Genomic DNA, 15,416 nt, shown 5'->3' with positions numbered 1-15,416 from the left:
GACTTCTTGCATCGTTAAGGCATCAGCCCGTGCAGTGAGAAGAACAACAACGGTTTCATATTCTGGTCCCACTCCACCAAGAATATACATTGCAAGTTCTTGATCGGAGAGTTTCTGACCTGCGGCAGAGAGAGAATCAGCAAGATTCTTCATCTTGAGAATGTATTCATCGATGCTGAGGGAGCCTTTCTTTGTCGTCTGGATCGCAAACCGAAGCTGAAGCTGCCGAGCCTTAGATTGAGTGGCAAACAGAAGTGAAAAGACTGTCCAGAGTTCGGCGGCGGAAGCACAGTGAAGAACATGACCTAGCATAGGTTCAGAAAGAGAATTCATGAGCCAACTCATGAGAAGAGCATCACAACGAATCCAATGCTCAAATGCTGGATTTGGAGTGTGAGCATCATCAAGAAACTGATCTGGCCGAGGTGTGGTACCAAGAAGTATTCCATCGAGACCGTGAGCACGAACAGAGGGGAGAATGAGAGATCTCCAGTAGGAGTAGTTATGGCGATCCAATCGAATGTTGAGAGGAATGAGATTATTGTTGATCTGAAATTGCGGATTGTGGTGATGAGCAATTGGAGCTATGTTTGGGCGAGGATCATCATGAAGATGGTGAGGCGCAGGATCGGCCATGATACTGATACCATGTAAGAGATAACAAATTGAGCAGAGAGAGAAAGTGTAAAGATTGAGAAAATGGCTCCAATTAAAGAATTGAGAGCCTTTGCCTTTTATATAGCTGAATACCACGATAGTTACAAACTAACTAACCATTTTTGGTTAGTAACAGTAAGAATAACAGAATGATAAAAATACAGCTAAGGCATAACAAACTCACTGACCACTATAACAGAATATACTCTAACAATCCCTAACGAATCCAGCTTTCGAGATCACAATTCTTAAGGCTCGAAATCTGGGTGTAACATAATGAAAAAACAAAACAGAAATAAATAGAGTTTCTTTTTCACAAAAACTTATTATGTTATTTTTATATAGAACCCAGATTTTCCATATTTCCAATAACCACCAATACAATAAATAATGTCCTAGTTATATTATTAGAACATCTTTACCACTAAAAATGAATATATATTATATTTGACACAATATTTATAATTATGCTCCAATATATATAGATACAAATTAAAAAATAAATAAAACTATAACTAAAGTTCATTTAATATTTATAAAAATCATATAAAGAAATATAATTTTTGAATTAATTTTGAATTTAAAATAAATAATTGTGTCTAAATAATGTCAATTGATAATAATTAATGACAAAACAAACTAAAGCATAGTGGTCCCTTTTATCTCTCTCTTATTGTACGGATTGTTTATAAACCTTTTACATTTTTAAACTCAAGAATGAATATACAAAAGTGCTTCCCACCTAATATTCTTCCAAAACCCTATATCTCATCAATTTTATATTTATTTTTAAAATAAAATGACATAATCAATAAACTTTAAATTTAAAGGTCAAATAAATATTTTTAGTAATATTGCAAATCACAAACCTAAATAAGTATTATTTTTCCTTATAATGTCACCATCGCACACATTTTCGTAAAATCTTATCATCTTGAGTTTAATTAGTACAAGAAAAAAAGGAAGCACACCAATTATTGAGTGAGTTCTATTTTTCTTTTTCTTATTTTAAAAGGAAAAATACAAGTGAGTTTGTAGTTGTTGCTATCATACGATCTTTCATTATTTTTTTTTCAAAAACACTTTGTCTTAGTCTTATATGCATATAAATATTTATCAGTTTGAATCAAACAGTTTGTTTCAAGTTTTTTTTATTTTTTGTTTGATTACTCAGTTGGAGAAATGGGCATGGAGGATGAAAATGAAAGATTGGTGTTGGAAGATGGTCTTCTTCTTCAGGTTTCGATCCTCTCTTTCTTATCTGAAACTTTCTCTTTATCCCTCAATTAAGTTCTAATTTTGATATTACTTTCTATCAATATCAGTCTTTTTTTTATAAGCAAAGTTAGAAAAATTATTGAACTCAGTTGATGGCTGCTATGTTATGGAAACTGTTAACAGAACAGTCTCAGCTTTTTTTTTTTTTTTAATATATGTATTAAGTAAATAGAAGAGGAGAAATCTGGACTACTACACTTAATTTATATGCTATGTATGGAGTAGAAAAATCTATTTATCTCCTGATTTCAAGCTGTTCAGATTCACTGTTATATTATTTAAAGTTCATTGTTGACTGTCAAATGTTATCCTGTTCTTATTTTGGTTTGATAGTTCTATTAATGTGTTGTTTTTAGGGAGAAAGTTGTGCCCTTTACACTTGTGATGGCTCCACAGACATAAATGGTAACCCTGTGCTGAAGCAGAATACTGGAAATTGGAAAGCTTGCATATTAATTCTTGGTATTTCCATTAATTTTTTCCTTTTTAAATAGGCGAATTTCTTTCGAAAATCTATGATATATTGTATAAATTGGAATACAGGTACTGAATGTTGTGAACGCTTGGCCTTCTTTGGTATTTCCACTAATCTAGTTACTTATTTTTCTCAAAAACTGCACCAAGAAAATGTCTCAGCAGCAAGAAATGTAACCATTTGGCAGGGGACATGCTATTTCACTCCCCTTATTGGCGCCATTGTAGCAGATTCCTACTGTGGAAGATATTGGACAATCACCACCTTTTCGATGCTCTATTTCATAGTAATCATCTGTGTTCTTCTGTTTCATATGAGAATCCCATTTAGCACCATTAAACCTCTTGCCATGGTTTAGTTTAAAAGCACACCATTTACACTTCAAGTCATTGCTCTTTTCATTAAGTATGAATTTGATTGCATAATTGTTGATTAAACAGGGAATGTGCACTTTGACTCTCTCGGCATCAGTTCCAGCTTTGGGTCCAGCAGAATGTATGGGTTCTGGATGTCCATCAGCCACAGTTGCACAATCTGCAGTATTACTATTTGGACTTTATCTGGTTGCATTAGGGACTGGTGGGATCAAATCATGTGTTTCACCTTTTGGTGCAGATCAATTTGATGATACTGACTCAAAGGAAAGGCTCAGCAAGGGATCTTTCTTCAACTGGTTTTATTTTGCAATTTATATTGGTATTCTTGTGTCAAGTACCTTTCTTGTGTGGATTCAAGACAATGCTGGATGGGGCCTAGGATTTGGTATTGCTGCCTTTTTTATGGGCATTGCTCTTGCTGGTTTTGTTTCTGGTACACACCTCTACAGATTTCAGCAACCAGTGGGAAGCCCTGTCACAAGAATGTGCCAAACTTTGGTTGCATCGTGCCGTAAGTGGAATCTCGAGGTGCCTAAAGACAGTAGTCTCCTGTATGGAATACAAGACAGAAGCTCTGCCATTGGAGGAAGCTGTAAATTGGAACATACCAATACACTGCAGTAATTCCCTTCTTATAATATTATGCTGCTTAGAAGTCATTATTGAATTGTTTTGCTCAAGCATCTTTACTGCTAGTTATTGCTTGTTTTAGTTATTCCACTATAATTCCTTTTGTTACAGCAAAAGCATTTGTTGCTTAATGCAGTCAAGATTTGCTTTGCACAAGCATATTTACTGCTTAAAATTTGCATGACATTTTCTTTTCCCCTCATCATGACCTCTAGCATGTTGAAGCTAACAAAACTCGTTTGATAAGAATAAGGAACATGTTGCTAAAGTTTGAGGATGTGTTGACTTTCATAATTTCATTATTGTCTTTCAAAAGCATTATGCAACATTGAAATTCCAATGATTTCTGGATTTTCTCACAGGTGCCTTGACAAAGCTTCTGTGATTTCCACTGCTGAGATTAGTAGTGGGGACTACTCTAATCCTTGGAGGCTATGCAGTGTAGCTCAGGTTGAAGAATTAAAGACTATGATCCATTTGATTCCACTCTTGGCAACTGGCATAGTATTCTCTTCTGTTTATGCCCAAATTTCTACAACATTTGTAGAACAAGGGATGATGATGGACACAACTGTTGGTTCTTTCACCATTCCTCCAGCCTCTCTCAACACTTTCGATGTTATCGCAGTTCTTTCTTTGCTTCCCATTTATGACAGAGTGATTGTCCCAACTGTAAGGAAATTCACAGGCAAGGAGAAAGGTTTCTCCGAGTTGCAGCGGATGGGAATCGGCCTCTTCATTTCAGTTTTATGCATGTCAGCTGCTGCTGTGCTAGAAACCCTTCGGCTGCGGCTTGCCAAAGACCTTGATTTAGTTGACAGAAAAGAAGTTGTACCATTAAGTATCCTTTGGCAGATACCCCAATACTTTTTTATGGGAACTTCAGAGATATTCACATATATTGGTCAACTTCAGTTCTTCTATGAACAGTCTCCGGATAGTATGAGAAGTCTATGCTGTGCATTATCACTTTTTACACTTTCATTAGGGTACTATTTGAGCTCCTTTCTTCTGACTATTGTAACTTACTTCACAACAAAGGATGGCAAGGGTGGATGGATACCAGACAATTTGAACGAAGGTCATCTTGATTATTTCTTTTGGCTTTTGGCAGGCCTTAGCTTGTTAAATGCATTGGTGTTCATAGTCTTAGCCATGAAGTTCAAACCGAGAAAGGCTTTATAAGACTTTTCATAGAGGTATCATTTCTGACAAGTGAAGAACAAAGTAAGGATGTGAAATTCATTAGTGTAAATAATTATTTTTCTAGTGGTTTGTATCAAAGCATATATATTCATTACAATTTACATGGGTCATGTAATTAACAATGTAAATATAATGTGGTTCACCACCTGCAAATGGGTGGAAATGGATGGAACCAATGGCTTCCAAGTTTCTATGGGTTAGATTAATGGGGTTCACCATGGTAGAGGAGACACCGAGTTGGATCATAACTTCTAATCCTTTACAAGGAGGAGAATTTTGAGTCACACAATAAAAGATCTTTTCTTTTTCTTCATTTGTCTATGTACAATATGCTACACTTGGTCCCATGAAAGCCAATCATTCATAATAGAAACATAATCTTTGGATCTTCCAACCATGTCAATAGATGAAGTGCTTTGGCAAGTACGGTACAACCCAAAAAAAGGGTGTACAATGGAATTTCTCTAAAGGAAAATAGGGTTATCTATCAAGCAAATAGGCACTATTTTTTTTTTTGGTAGAAAAACCTTAGCCATCAAGCTTTCAAAGGACTCTAGGGTTTGTTGTTCTCTGACTCCTCTCAATCAAAGGCGTTGTCGGTGTTGTTCCTTGCAGCAGTCGGCTTTTGGCCGAGAGGGGGGAGTTTGTCTTTGCAGTTGGGCTGGTTGAGTTTCCCTTGAGTTCTCTCAATCTATTCACACTATGAGAGCTCAGCAAGGTAGTGGTATGAGCGAGTCAGGACTCTGGCCTGACGACTTTGGCTAGACAGGGCTTCGAGGTGACACGAGGGCTTCAATGGTGGACTGGAGCCTTTCTTGGTGCATGCTCGGTCAGATGTAGGAGGGAGAAAGCAAAGCTGGTGTTGTGGGTGAGCTTTCAACTCATTCGTTAGAGACTTGAGAAGGTCGTCCTCCTTGGAGTGGTGGGGGGTGGGCTCCTGGGAATTAGGGTCTTGGGTGGTGGATGGTTGATTTGGATATGTATGTGACTCTGCTAGCTTTTGCTTTTTGGTTTATTTCTTGTGTTGTTTGGATTGTTTCAATAATGGTGTTTATCACCTACCATCCCACTACCTTACTCATAGGGTTAGTGACTTTTGTGTTAGTGTTCCATTGTGTTGGCTTAGTGGAGCCACTTGGTGTGCTTAGTATGGATGACTCTTCCTGGGATCTTTTTCAGATTTGAATTTGGGGTTTGTTCAGATAGTTATTGATCCTTAGTTTCGTGATTTGTGAATCGTTATTTTATTATCAATAATAATGTTTTTGGTTATGATATATCTTTGATTGTAGACGCTTAAGATGTCTTAAGTTAGTCATTTGAATCAGAGAACTCATACTAGATTACCTCTAATAACTAATTACCTAAAATAGCTATTTTACACTATTATATTTTCTTAGCCAAATGTAGATTTTTCTCATTTTTAGTGCTACTTTAAACGTTTTTTAAAATTTTTTATTCTTTTTTTCTTTCTTTATTATTTTTTCTTTTTTATTTGCTGCATTTTTTTTTCTTATTTTAATTAATAAAAATGATTAAAGATATAATATTTAAATAGTGTAAAAAAAATATAAAAAATCTCATATATGATGTATGTAAAAATTTGATGTAAAATAAATAAAATGAGAATTTTTGGAAAGTATTTTAAAAAATAGAGTAGAGAAACTATAATGTAAATACTCTTATATTGAGTGAATTATAATTACTAAAGCAATAAAATTTAGTTTAAAATTATCAAAAATATATTCAATTGGATGAATTAAATCACTCATCTATTTTAATTTACCATATTTCCAACTCTATAAGTAACTAAGGAACATTTTTTATTATTATTTTAGTCTTTTTTATATAATGTTACCATCCGACATATTTTTGTTGAACCTTATCATCTTTAGTTTAGTACAAAGAAAAGGAAAGCACACCAATTATTGAGCGAGTTTCTACTTTTTTTTTAAGGGAATATACCAGTGAGTTAGTACTTGTTATCATATCATGTTTAATATATATATATTTTTTATTTAAATACACTTTGTCTTGGCCTTTTTTTTTTTTTTTTTGAAACAACTTTGTCTGAGTCTTATGTGTATGTAAATATATCAGTTTGTATCAAGATCTTTTTAGGTTTTATTTCCTAAATTAGAAAAATTATTTAATTCAGTTGATGACTGCTGCGTCATTGAAATTGTTGACAGCATAGGCTCCACCTTTTTTTATTTATTATTATTGTTATTATTAAGTAAATAGAAGAGGAGAAAATCTGGAGTACTACACTGGGTCCCAAAAATAAAAAATAAAAACTTGAATATCTTCAACGTTTGAGTAATAATATATAAAAAAAAAAAAAGCTTCAATGGACTGAAATGTCTTTAATTAGTTTCCTATTGAGTTGAACTTAATTTATATGCTGTATATGGAGTAGAAAAATCTATTCATCTCCTTATTTCAAACTGTTCAGACTCACTTTCAAATGTTATCTTGTTCTTATTAAGTTTTGATTGTTGCATCATGTGATTTAAATGTCTCGTGATGGCTCCACTGACACAAAGGGGAATTCTGTGCTGGAGCAGAATACTAGTTCTTGGTATTTCCAATAATTTTTTATTTTTTTAAATGGGCGAATTTCTTTCAAAAATCTATAATATATATTGCATAAATTGGAATACAGGTACTGAATGTTGTGAACGCTTGGCCTTCTATGGTATTTCTACTATCCTAGTTTCTTATTTTACTCACAACCTGCACCAAGAAAATGTTTCAGCAGCAAGAAATGTCACCATTTGGCAGATTCCTACTGGGGAAGATATTGGACAATCACCGTCTTTTCGATGATCTACTTCATAGTAATCACAAAACTAATAAGCATCTCTATTCTTTTGAAACAAATAAGATTCTTGTTTAGCTTCCTTAAACCTCTTGCCATGGTATAGTTTACAAGTACATCATCTGAAAGTTCAAGGCATTGCTCCTTTCATTAATTTGATTAAAAACTATGCTGTTAGTTGTGAGAAAATTTAAGAACCACCAAATTAAACCCAACTCTCATATATATATATATATATATATAATGTGCCATGTTGATGATAGAATTTGATTGTATGATTGTTGATTGAATAGGGCATGTGTACTTTGACTGTTTCGGCATCAGTCCCAGCTTTAGGTCCAGCAGAGTGAATGAATTCTGAGTGTCCACACTATTTGGACCTTATCTGGTTTTGTTTAATTGGTTTTATTTTGCAATTTATATTGTTATTCTTGTCGCAAGTACCTTTCTGGTGTGGATTCAAGACAATGCTGGATGGGGTCTAGGATTTGGTATTCCTGCATTGTTTGTGGGCATTTCTCTTGCTGGTTTTGTTTCTGGTACACACCTCTACAGATTTCAGAAACCAATTGGAAGCCCTATCACAAGAATGTTTTTGTTGCTTAATACAATGAAGATTTGTTTTTCACTAGCATCTCTTTACTCCTAAGATTTTGCATGATGTTTTTGTTTTCCCCTTATCATGACCTCTAGTATGTTGAATTGAAGCTAACACAAACTCGTTTGGATTTCGTCCAAGAAAAGTGGAAGAATGTGTGTACTTTCATAATTATTGTCTTTCAGAGGCATTGTGCAACATTGTAACTTCAATGAACTATGGATTTTGTCATAGGTGCCTTGATAAAGCTGTTGTGATTTCCGATGCTGAGATTAGTTGCGGGGACTTCTCCAACCTTGGAGGCTTTGTAGTGTATCTCAGATTGAAGAATTGAAGACTATGATCCGTTTGATTCCACTCTTTGCTACTGGAATAGTCTAATAATCTGTTTACTATCAAGTTTTCTCAACATTTGTGGAACAAGGGATGATACCCTTAAGTATCATTAAGTATCCTCTGGCAAATACCCTTATACTTTTTGATGGGAACTTCAGAGATATTCACATACATTGGTTGTGAAAACTACAAGGAAAAATAGAAAACGATGAGGATTAAATTATTTTTATTATTTCTTTGTATAATTTACAATGGGAAATTTCATGTTATATGCATAATAACTTAGTGAAATTTTTTAATATGCCACCATAACTTACTATCCCAAATATATGACAATTTCAATTTGCAGTGTGTCAATATGCTGAATTAGAAACTAGATGTGGTGGAGGCTCACATACACAGATATGAGTTTCTGCAACGATACGTGAAGTGGACCTACCACGGTGAAGTTGATATGTCACTAGTAGTTGGCGACGAGGCTCCAGTGACTGATGAGATGATTGACATCATCAATGATGTTATTGGTGAACAAGACACTAACGAAGAAAGCATAAATGAAGGAATTTCAGATGGTGGTGGCAATAGTGCAGAGAATCAATTTGATGACCTTTTTCAAGAGGTCGAAGCTGAGTTATACCCTGATTGTACATGGTTGTCTTCCTTGAACTTCTTGGCGAAGATGATGCACATGAAGGTTATGAGTAAATAAAAAAATAGTTTCTTTGATGAACTTTTGAAGTTTATGAAATTTGCATTCCCAAAATAGAATAAGATTCCGGCTTCATTCTACGAGTCTAAGAAAAAAATGAGGAAGTTAGGGTTAGGTTATCAATCAATTCGTGCTTGGAAGTACGACTGTTGTTTGTTCTGGAAGGAGAATTGCCAAAAACAGAGTTGTCCTGTATGTGGTGAGAGCCGATGAGTTGAAAAAGACATAAAGGGGAAAAAAGTCGCTCACAAAGTGTTGCGGTACTTCCCTTTGACTCCTAGGCTGAAGCATCTTTATGGTTAAAGGCATACAACAAATGATATGACCTGGCATAGTACGGGACAATCGAAAGAAGATGGTGTGATGCACCATCTTGTTGGTGGGGGTGCTTGAAAACAATTTGATTCCAAATATCCTGATTTTTCCAAAGAACCCAGAAATGTTCGATTGGGTTTGGTTGTTGATGGTTTTAATCCATTTGGTAACATAAGTCTATCTTACAGCATGTGGCCGGTAATATTATGCACGTACAATATGCCTCCTTCGTTGTGCATGAAAGAGTCAGCATTCATGCTGACCTTATTGATTCCCGATCCAAAATCACATGGTAAGTACATGGGTGTCTTTCTTAGGCCTGTGGGAGACAAATTGAAGAAGTTGCGGGATGAAGGAGTTCAAACCAGAGATGCTGCAACAAACAGTGTATTCAGAATGTGTGCAGCACTATTATGGACTATCAATGATTTTTCGGCCTGTAGTAGTTTGTCTGGTTGGAGTGGCCAAGGATATATGCCATGTCCTTCGTGCAACAAAGACACTCCTTCATGTCGGGTAATTGGGAAGACGACTTATGTTGGTCATAGAAGATTCTTATCTTCTACGCATAAGTGGAGGAAGAGTTGCTTGTTTGATGTGAATTATGAAAAATGACGTCCTCCAAGAAAATTCAGTAGTCAAGACATACTCGAACAATTAGTGCATGTTCCAGATTGTTTGCCAGGTAAACATATTAGTTTCGGGGGTGTGAAAAGAAAGCGAGATCCAAAAGAGCTTAATTGGAGTAAAAATAGTATTTTCTTTGAACTTGATCACTGGTCCGAACTTGAACTGAAGCACAAATTAGATGTGATGCATGTAGAGAAAAATGTTAGCGACAGTTTACTCGGTACTTTTCTTATGAATGAGAAATCTAAAGACACCACCAATGCACGAGTAGACTTGAAGAATTGAGGTATTTGAGAAGAGTTGCACCTCAAGGAAGACGGTACGAAGTTGATCAAACCACATCTTTTGTACTATTTCACACCGGATGATAGACGATTTTTTTGTCAGTTTTTTAAAAGGAGTTAGACTTCCTGAAGGCTTCAACTCAAATTTATCTAAGAAAGTAACTGAAAATGATGGCAACATTGTTGGGTTGAAATCCCATGATTGTCACATTCTTATGCAACGTCTGTTGCTGGTAGGAGTTCAAGTCTACTTGGATAAGTCTATTTCAAAGACAATCATTGACCTTTGCAATTTCTTTAAGCAAATTTGTGTTCGTACATTGGTTGTTAAGGAAATGTAGAATGCAGAAGATCAAGTGATACAAATTTTGTGCAAGTTGGAGTTAATTTTTCCTCCAACCTTTTTTGACATAATGATTCATTTAATTCTTCATTTACCGCAAGAGGCTATCCTCGGAGGACCAGTTTTCATGAAGTGGATGTATCCGTTTGAGCGATATATGAAGAAATTGAAAAATTATGTCAGGAATAAGGCTCGCCCTGAATGTTCTATAGCGGAGGGTTATGTTGTCGATCAAGCTTTGACTTTTTGTTTGCAATATCTTCAGGGCGTATAGACTAAATTTAATCGTTCGAAAAGAAATGCGGATATTGTTATTTTTAAAAGATAGTTGTCAGTTTTTAAATCACAATGTTGTCCAAGTAGCAAAAAGAAAATCATATCCATTGACTATCTTCATCGAAAAGAAGCGGAGTGGTTTGTACTCAACAATTGCCCTGAAATCCAACCATATATGGAGCAAGTAACTCAATACATATATGAATTCATTAAATTTAATTCATGGAAAAATGTTATCTTATCTTAATCTTTGTGCTATACAGTGAATGCCTTCAAGAAAATTCAAACATAAATCTTCAAAAAGATTTCCCTATCTGATTTAAATTGAAGGTAAATTATCGAAACTATAGAATTCTTACGAAATTCGTATCGATTAATACTCATCTCATTGTGTTTTCTTTTTTTGTGTCATACTCTATAGATGGGTTGTTTGCGACAAGTACAGTCAACTGAGTGTACTGATGAATTATTTACTTTAGCAAACGAGTCCAATCAGAATGCATACTCCTACATGGCGTGCATTGTTAACAGTGTGAAGTTTTTGGTCCATAGTCGTGATGAAAGACGTACCACTCAAAATAGTGGAGTTTTGGTACCAAGAACTGATGGTTTCACTTTCTATGGCCAACTTGAGGAGATTGTAGAGTTATGCTATTCCCATGGTTACTCGGTAGTATTATTTTGATGCAAATGGTTCAACATCTATGCAAGCAAGGGTCGAAATGTGACTGAGAATAACATAACTAGTATCATGAGTAATTTTGAATGGTACAAGAATGATCAGTTCACCACTCAAGCAAAACAAATTTTCTACTTGGAAGATCCTTCAAGAAAAAGAAATTGGAAGGTAGTAGAAGAAGTCAATCATCAAAAGATCTGGGATCATCCAAGTATCGATAATGATAACGAGGTTGATGTCGTGCATGATAGCACTTCATCAAATTTTGTACTTTCTGTGGACTTAGGAGAGTTGGAGATTATGCATTTGGATCAACTTGGTCACATCAACATAATTGGGGAAACGTCTCGATCTGTTTCGGATGTGGATGATGATTTCATCAATGACGATGATGATGAAAAAATTAGTAAAGATGATTTAGAAAGTACAGATGATGATGTAGGAATCGACATTGACGAGGAATAATATTTCTTATGCATATTCATATTTGTATATTTAATGTATGTGTTTTAATTTCAAGACTTTTCAATCAATATATGAGTATTATCAACAATGTTTGTTTTTTAAGTTATGTAATTAACCTCCAACTATAACTGAATTTAAGTTAATAATTATTTAAACTGCAAAGATATGTCTGCTACTGTTGCTCGTTCTCATGGCGGTGATGGAGCGGATCCTCCTCCTCCTCCAGATCCCACGCGAGTTCCTACTTCCTACGAGACATGTAATATACGATAATAAGTCTATCTTTGATCAATAAATGACAAATTATTATTATTTTATTCAATTTAATTGTATTGTTTAATTAACATATGCAATGACTGCTGCAAAAAGAAGAGGTCGGTCTCGATCCAAAAATTTGCAGCAGCTTGTCAACGATAATAAAGGTCCATTGGCTCTACAATTTGATCTGAAGGAGGGAACCTACAAAGCAGTTGGTGATTTTGGGACGTTGTTAACGAGGTTTATTGGCAACTTTATTAGTTACCATGTCCCGTTATATTATTGTAACGCCCTGGTTACTCCAAGACCGTTACTGTGAGCTTTGAACCGTGCTTAACTCGCTAATTGAGTCTGTACGCCCTGATTTTCCAACGGGCTATTAGCGAGCTGAGATACGACCTAAATTATATCAGCCACGTGGATCCCCCATGACCGGAGCTGCTGTCGTCAGGTCCTACCTCGTTAGCTCGGGGTATCCAAAGGTTCGCCAAGATTACTTAAGGACTGAGTATGGACTGTGAAGGCCACAGGTCGAGGAAGCATCCAGCTCGTGGTGCGAGCTAGAGTTGGAGGCTATGACCTTTTATAAAGTCAACCACGCAAGGTAAACGTGCATCTATCAGACATCACGTGTCTGATATATCCCTGACTTCTCGGACACGCAGCATGAACGTGCGTATTCAGGCACCCACGATTGGGTTGGGCCGTGCGGCCCATTATCCCCCTTACCTATTGATTAGACCACACTTCATGTGTCAGGTCTTAGGAATTAATCATGAATGTCACAGAAGTGACATGATAGGTAAGAAGGTCACGGGATGACCTTCCTTACCAACTCCCAGGTGCCCTCTCCTATAAATATGGAGACCCTGGGGGTTGCAAAGGGTTGGATTCTATTGTGTAAGGAAATACCCTGTAAAAGAATACCAAGCATATAGCAATAATATTGGCTGGTGGAGTAGAATGATTTTAACCTTTGAACCACCTAAAAAACATAATTGTGTCACCAGTCCATTTACAAGGATCATTCATCTATTTCGGTTCATAGTTAAGCACTAATCCCTTCCTCTTATTTTCTTAATTACTTGTTGGCGAAGAACCACGTCAACAGAGTCATTTGGTTATAAATGTGCATCTAGGTGTTATTAACAGGCTAAGGTGAAAAACCAATCAAAACGAAATGATATATTTTATTTAAACCTAAAACTGTTCATGGGCCCATAAAAATGTTTACAAGTTATTTACAATACAAAATGGTCATTACAGTGTAAAATTACAACCCGCCGACCTAAGCGGCAAAAATAGGGTTAACCCCCTAGTTCCTCCAAGTAACTCCTTGGCCGTGGTGGTCAAGCGGCCACATATGTACACATCACCACCTAAGCTCTCTACCAAGGCTGGGTGAGCTTTTCTTTCCCTTTACCTGCACCACATAGCACCCATGAGCCAAAGCCCAGCAAGAAAACTCATTACTGCATGTATATAATATCAAATGATGATCATGATAATCATACAGAGCTTATAGCTCTGAACAAACGAGTGAATATCACTTCAAGGTGTTGATAACCTTGCTAGGGTTTGTAGCCCTAATCAGATGAGTGACTGACGAGCAAGTCATTAACGTAAACCAGATGAGTGACTGATGAGTAAGTCACTAGCTTAAACAGATGAGTGAGTCACTAACGTGGGCTCAGCACCCATAGCCATGTGATGAGGCATTCACTTGGACCTTCTGGCCCTGGCTCTAAGTGACTAGCCATAGGCTAGACAAGAGCTTTTGTTTTTCATCGAAGTTGAGGTCGGTTCGACATTAATGCTCATGATGAGTCATTCAATGCTGATGTCGATTAGATCTAATCTTTTCGGCTTGCGTTAAACATGCTAAGACCGTTCTTGACTTATGAGTCAATACCATACGACCAGTGCTCAATACTACTGCCGAACTTAACTAATGAGTCACAGCTTCACAGTTAATATTGACACCATTGCCGATTCTGACTAATGAGTCATTGTCATTCACAAGTAAGCAATATTTGCTAAGCATTTGATATGCAATCAATGTCCACATTTAAACACTCAACATGCCTCATGAATAACCATGCATGTCACATATGGGTGCAGTTTTCTTACCTCTGGTTCGAGCGAGAAATAGTAAAAGAACGACCCTTGAGAATGATTGACCTTTTGATTCCTTAGTGGTTACCTAGTCATAACCAATTATAACCTCCATTAATGAAAATCAACAATAAAAGGGTCTTGACCTAAACCTCACTCCCGAGACCACGAATTGTACCCAAACGATGCATAGATTCGATCCCGAGCCTTAGGAATTGAAACCTCGAGCCAAAAACCCTCAAAAGTGCCTAAAACAAGAATCTGAAAAGGCAGGGTAGCGCTGTAGCGCTACCCCCCTAGCGCCTCAGCGCTATAGGCAGAGTGAAAGGGTGCCTGGCTGGCACTGTAGTGCCCAGTGATGGGCGTGTAGCGCTACAACCAGGGTTTTCAACCCTGGTTTTTCCCTCCTTCGACACCACCATTTCCAACCTGAACAACAAGCTTCTAAACCTCATTTAAAGTCCCAATAGAGCCCAAAATCCATCTACACATGTCCTAGGCACCATAACCCAAGTAACCTTAGCCAAAAACTCCCATCAATTCCCAATATCCAACTTAGAAATCTGTAATGACCCAACTACTCTAGACTTTTGGACCATTAACGAAAACTATACATAGACCCTAATATTTAATAGAACTTACAAGTGAAAAAGATCATACTTTATTAAAAACGTGTAAAAACCAATGTTTAAACTTACATAAACTCAAAGCAGGATATGGGATCCCATTGTTTTAAAAAAAAACATATCTTAATTGAAATGAAAATAGATTACATAAATAGGTGCGGAAAAATACACATAAACCATAAATAAAGACTACATCCTCGAAATCGAACTTTTGACTCCTTGAATCCATTCATCACCGATACACATTTCCCCAAGCATCCACAAATCTTTCCCGCCACTATAGCTATTTTCTTGCACATATAAACAAAAAGGAATGAGCCTAATGCCCAGCAAGGAAA

At 36.2% G+C, this 15,416-nt stretch overlaps 1 protein-coding gene across 5 annotated transcripts; it reads left to right on the top strand.

Annotated features, from left to right (window-relative positions):
- Window positions 1-1,507: 1,507 nt before the first annotated feature.
- LOC133824298 (protein NRT1/ PTR FAMILY 8.3-like) lies at window positions 1,508-5,900 on the top strand. 5 transcript variants are annotated; one of them, XM_062257176.1, is made up of 6 exons: window positions 1,508-1,638; window positions 1,832-1,891; window positions 2,290-2,397; window positions 2,479-2,696; window positions 2,851-3,407; window positions 3,780-5,900. In XM_062257176.1, exons 2-6 carry the CDS (start codon window positions 1,840-1,842, stop codon window positions 4,600-4,602), a joined length of 1,758 nt encoding a protein of 585 aa, XP_062113160.1. In that variant the 5' UTR covers window positions 1,508-1,638; window positions 1,832-1,839; the 3' UTR covers window positions 4,603-5,900. The 5 variants fall into 5 exon arrangements, with proteins under 5 accessions (XP_062113160.1, XP_062113158.1, XP_062113159.1 ...); XM_062257174.1 differs by having other exon boundaries at window positions 1,832-1,896; window positions 2,292-2,397; XM_062257175.1 differs by lacking the exon at window positions 1,508-1,638 and adding an exon at window positions 1,667-1,683 and having other exon boundaries at window positions 1,832-1,896; window positions 2,292-2,397.
- Window positions 5,901-15,416: the final 9,516 nt, after the last annotated feature.

Source organism: Humulus lupulus, chromosome 3, assembly GCF_963169125.1.
Source record: "Humulus lupulus chromosome 3, drHumLupu1.1, whole genome shotgun sequence".
In the NCBI taxonomy this organism is placed as follows: Eukaryota; Viridiplantae; Streptophyta; class Magnoliopsida; order Rosales; family Cannabaceae; genus Humulus; species Humulus lupulus.
The sequence above is the reverse complement of the archived record's forward strand: the minus strand, read 5'-3'. Positions and strand labels throughout refer to the sequence as shown.

Excerpts from the sequence above, each read along its gene's own strand:
- LOC133824298 (XM_062257174.1), top strand. The coding sequence starts at position 1,840 with ATGGGCATGGAGGATGAAAATGAAAGATTGGTGTTGGAAGATGGTCTT. Across the intron at positions 2,697-2,850 it reads TTTCGATGCTCTATTTCATA|GGAATGTGCACTTTGACTCT; the intron begins GTAATCATCTGT and ends TTGATTAAACAG. Across the intron at positions 3,408-3,779 it reads GAACATACCAATACACTGCA|GTGCCTTGACAAAGCTTCTG; the intron begins GTAATTCCCTTC and ends ATTTTCTCACAG.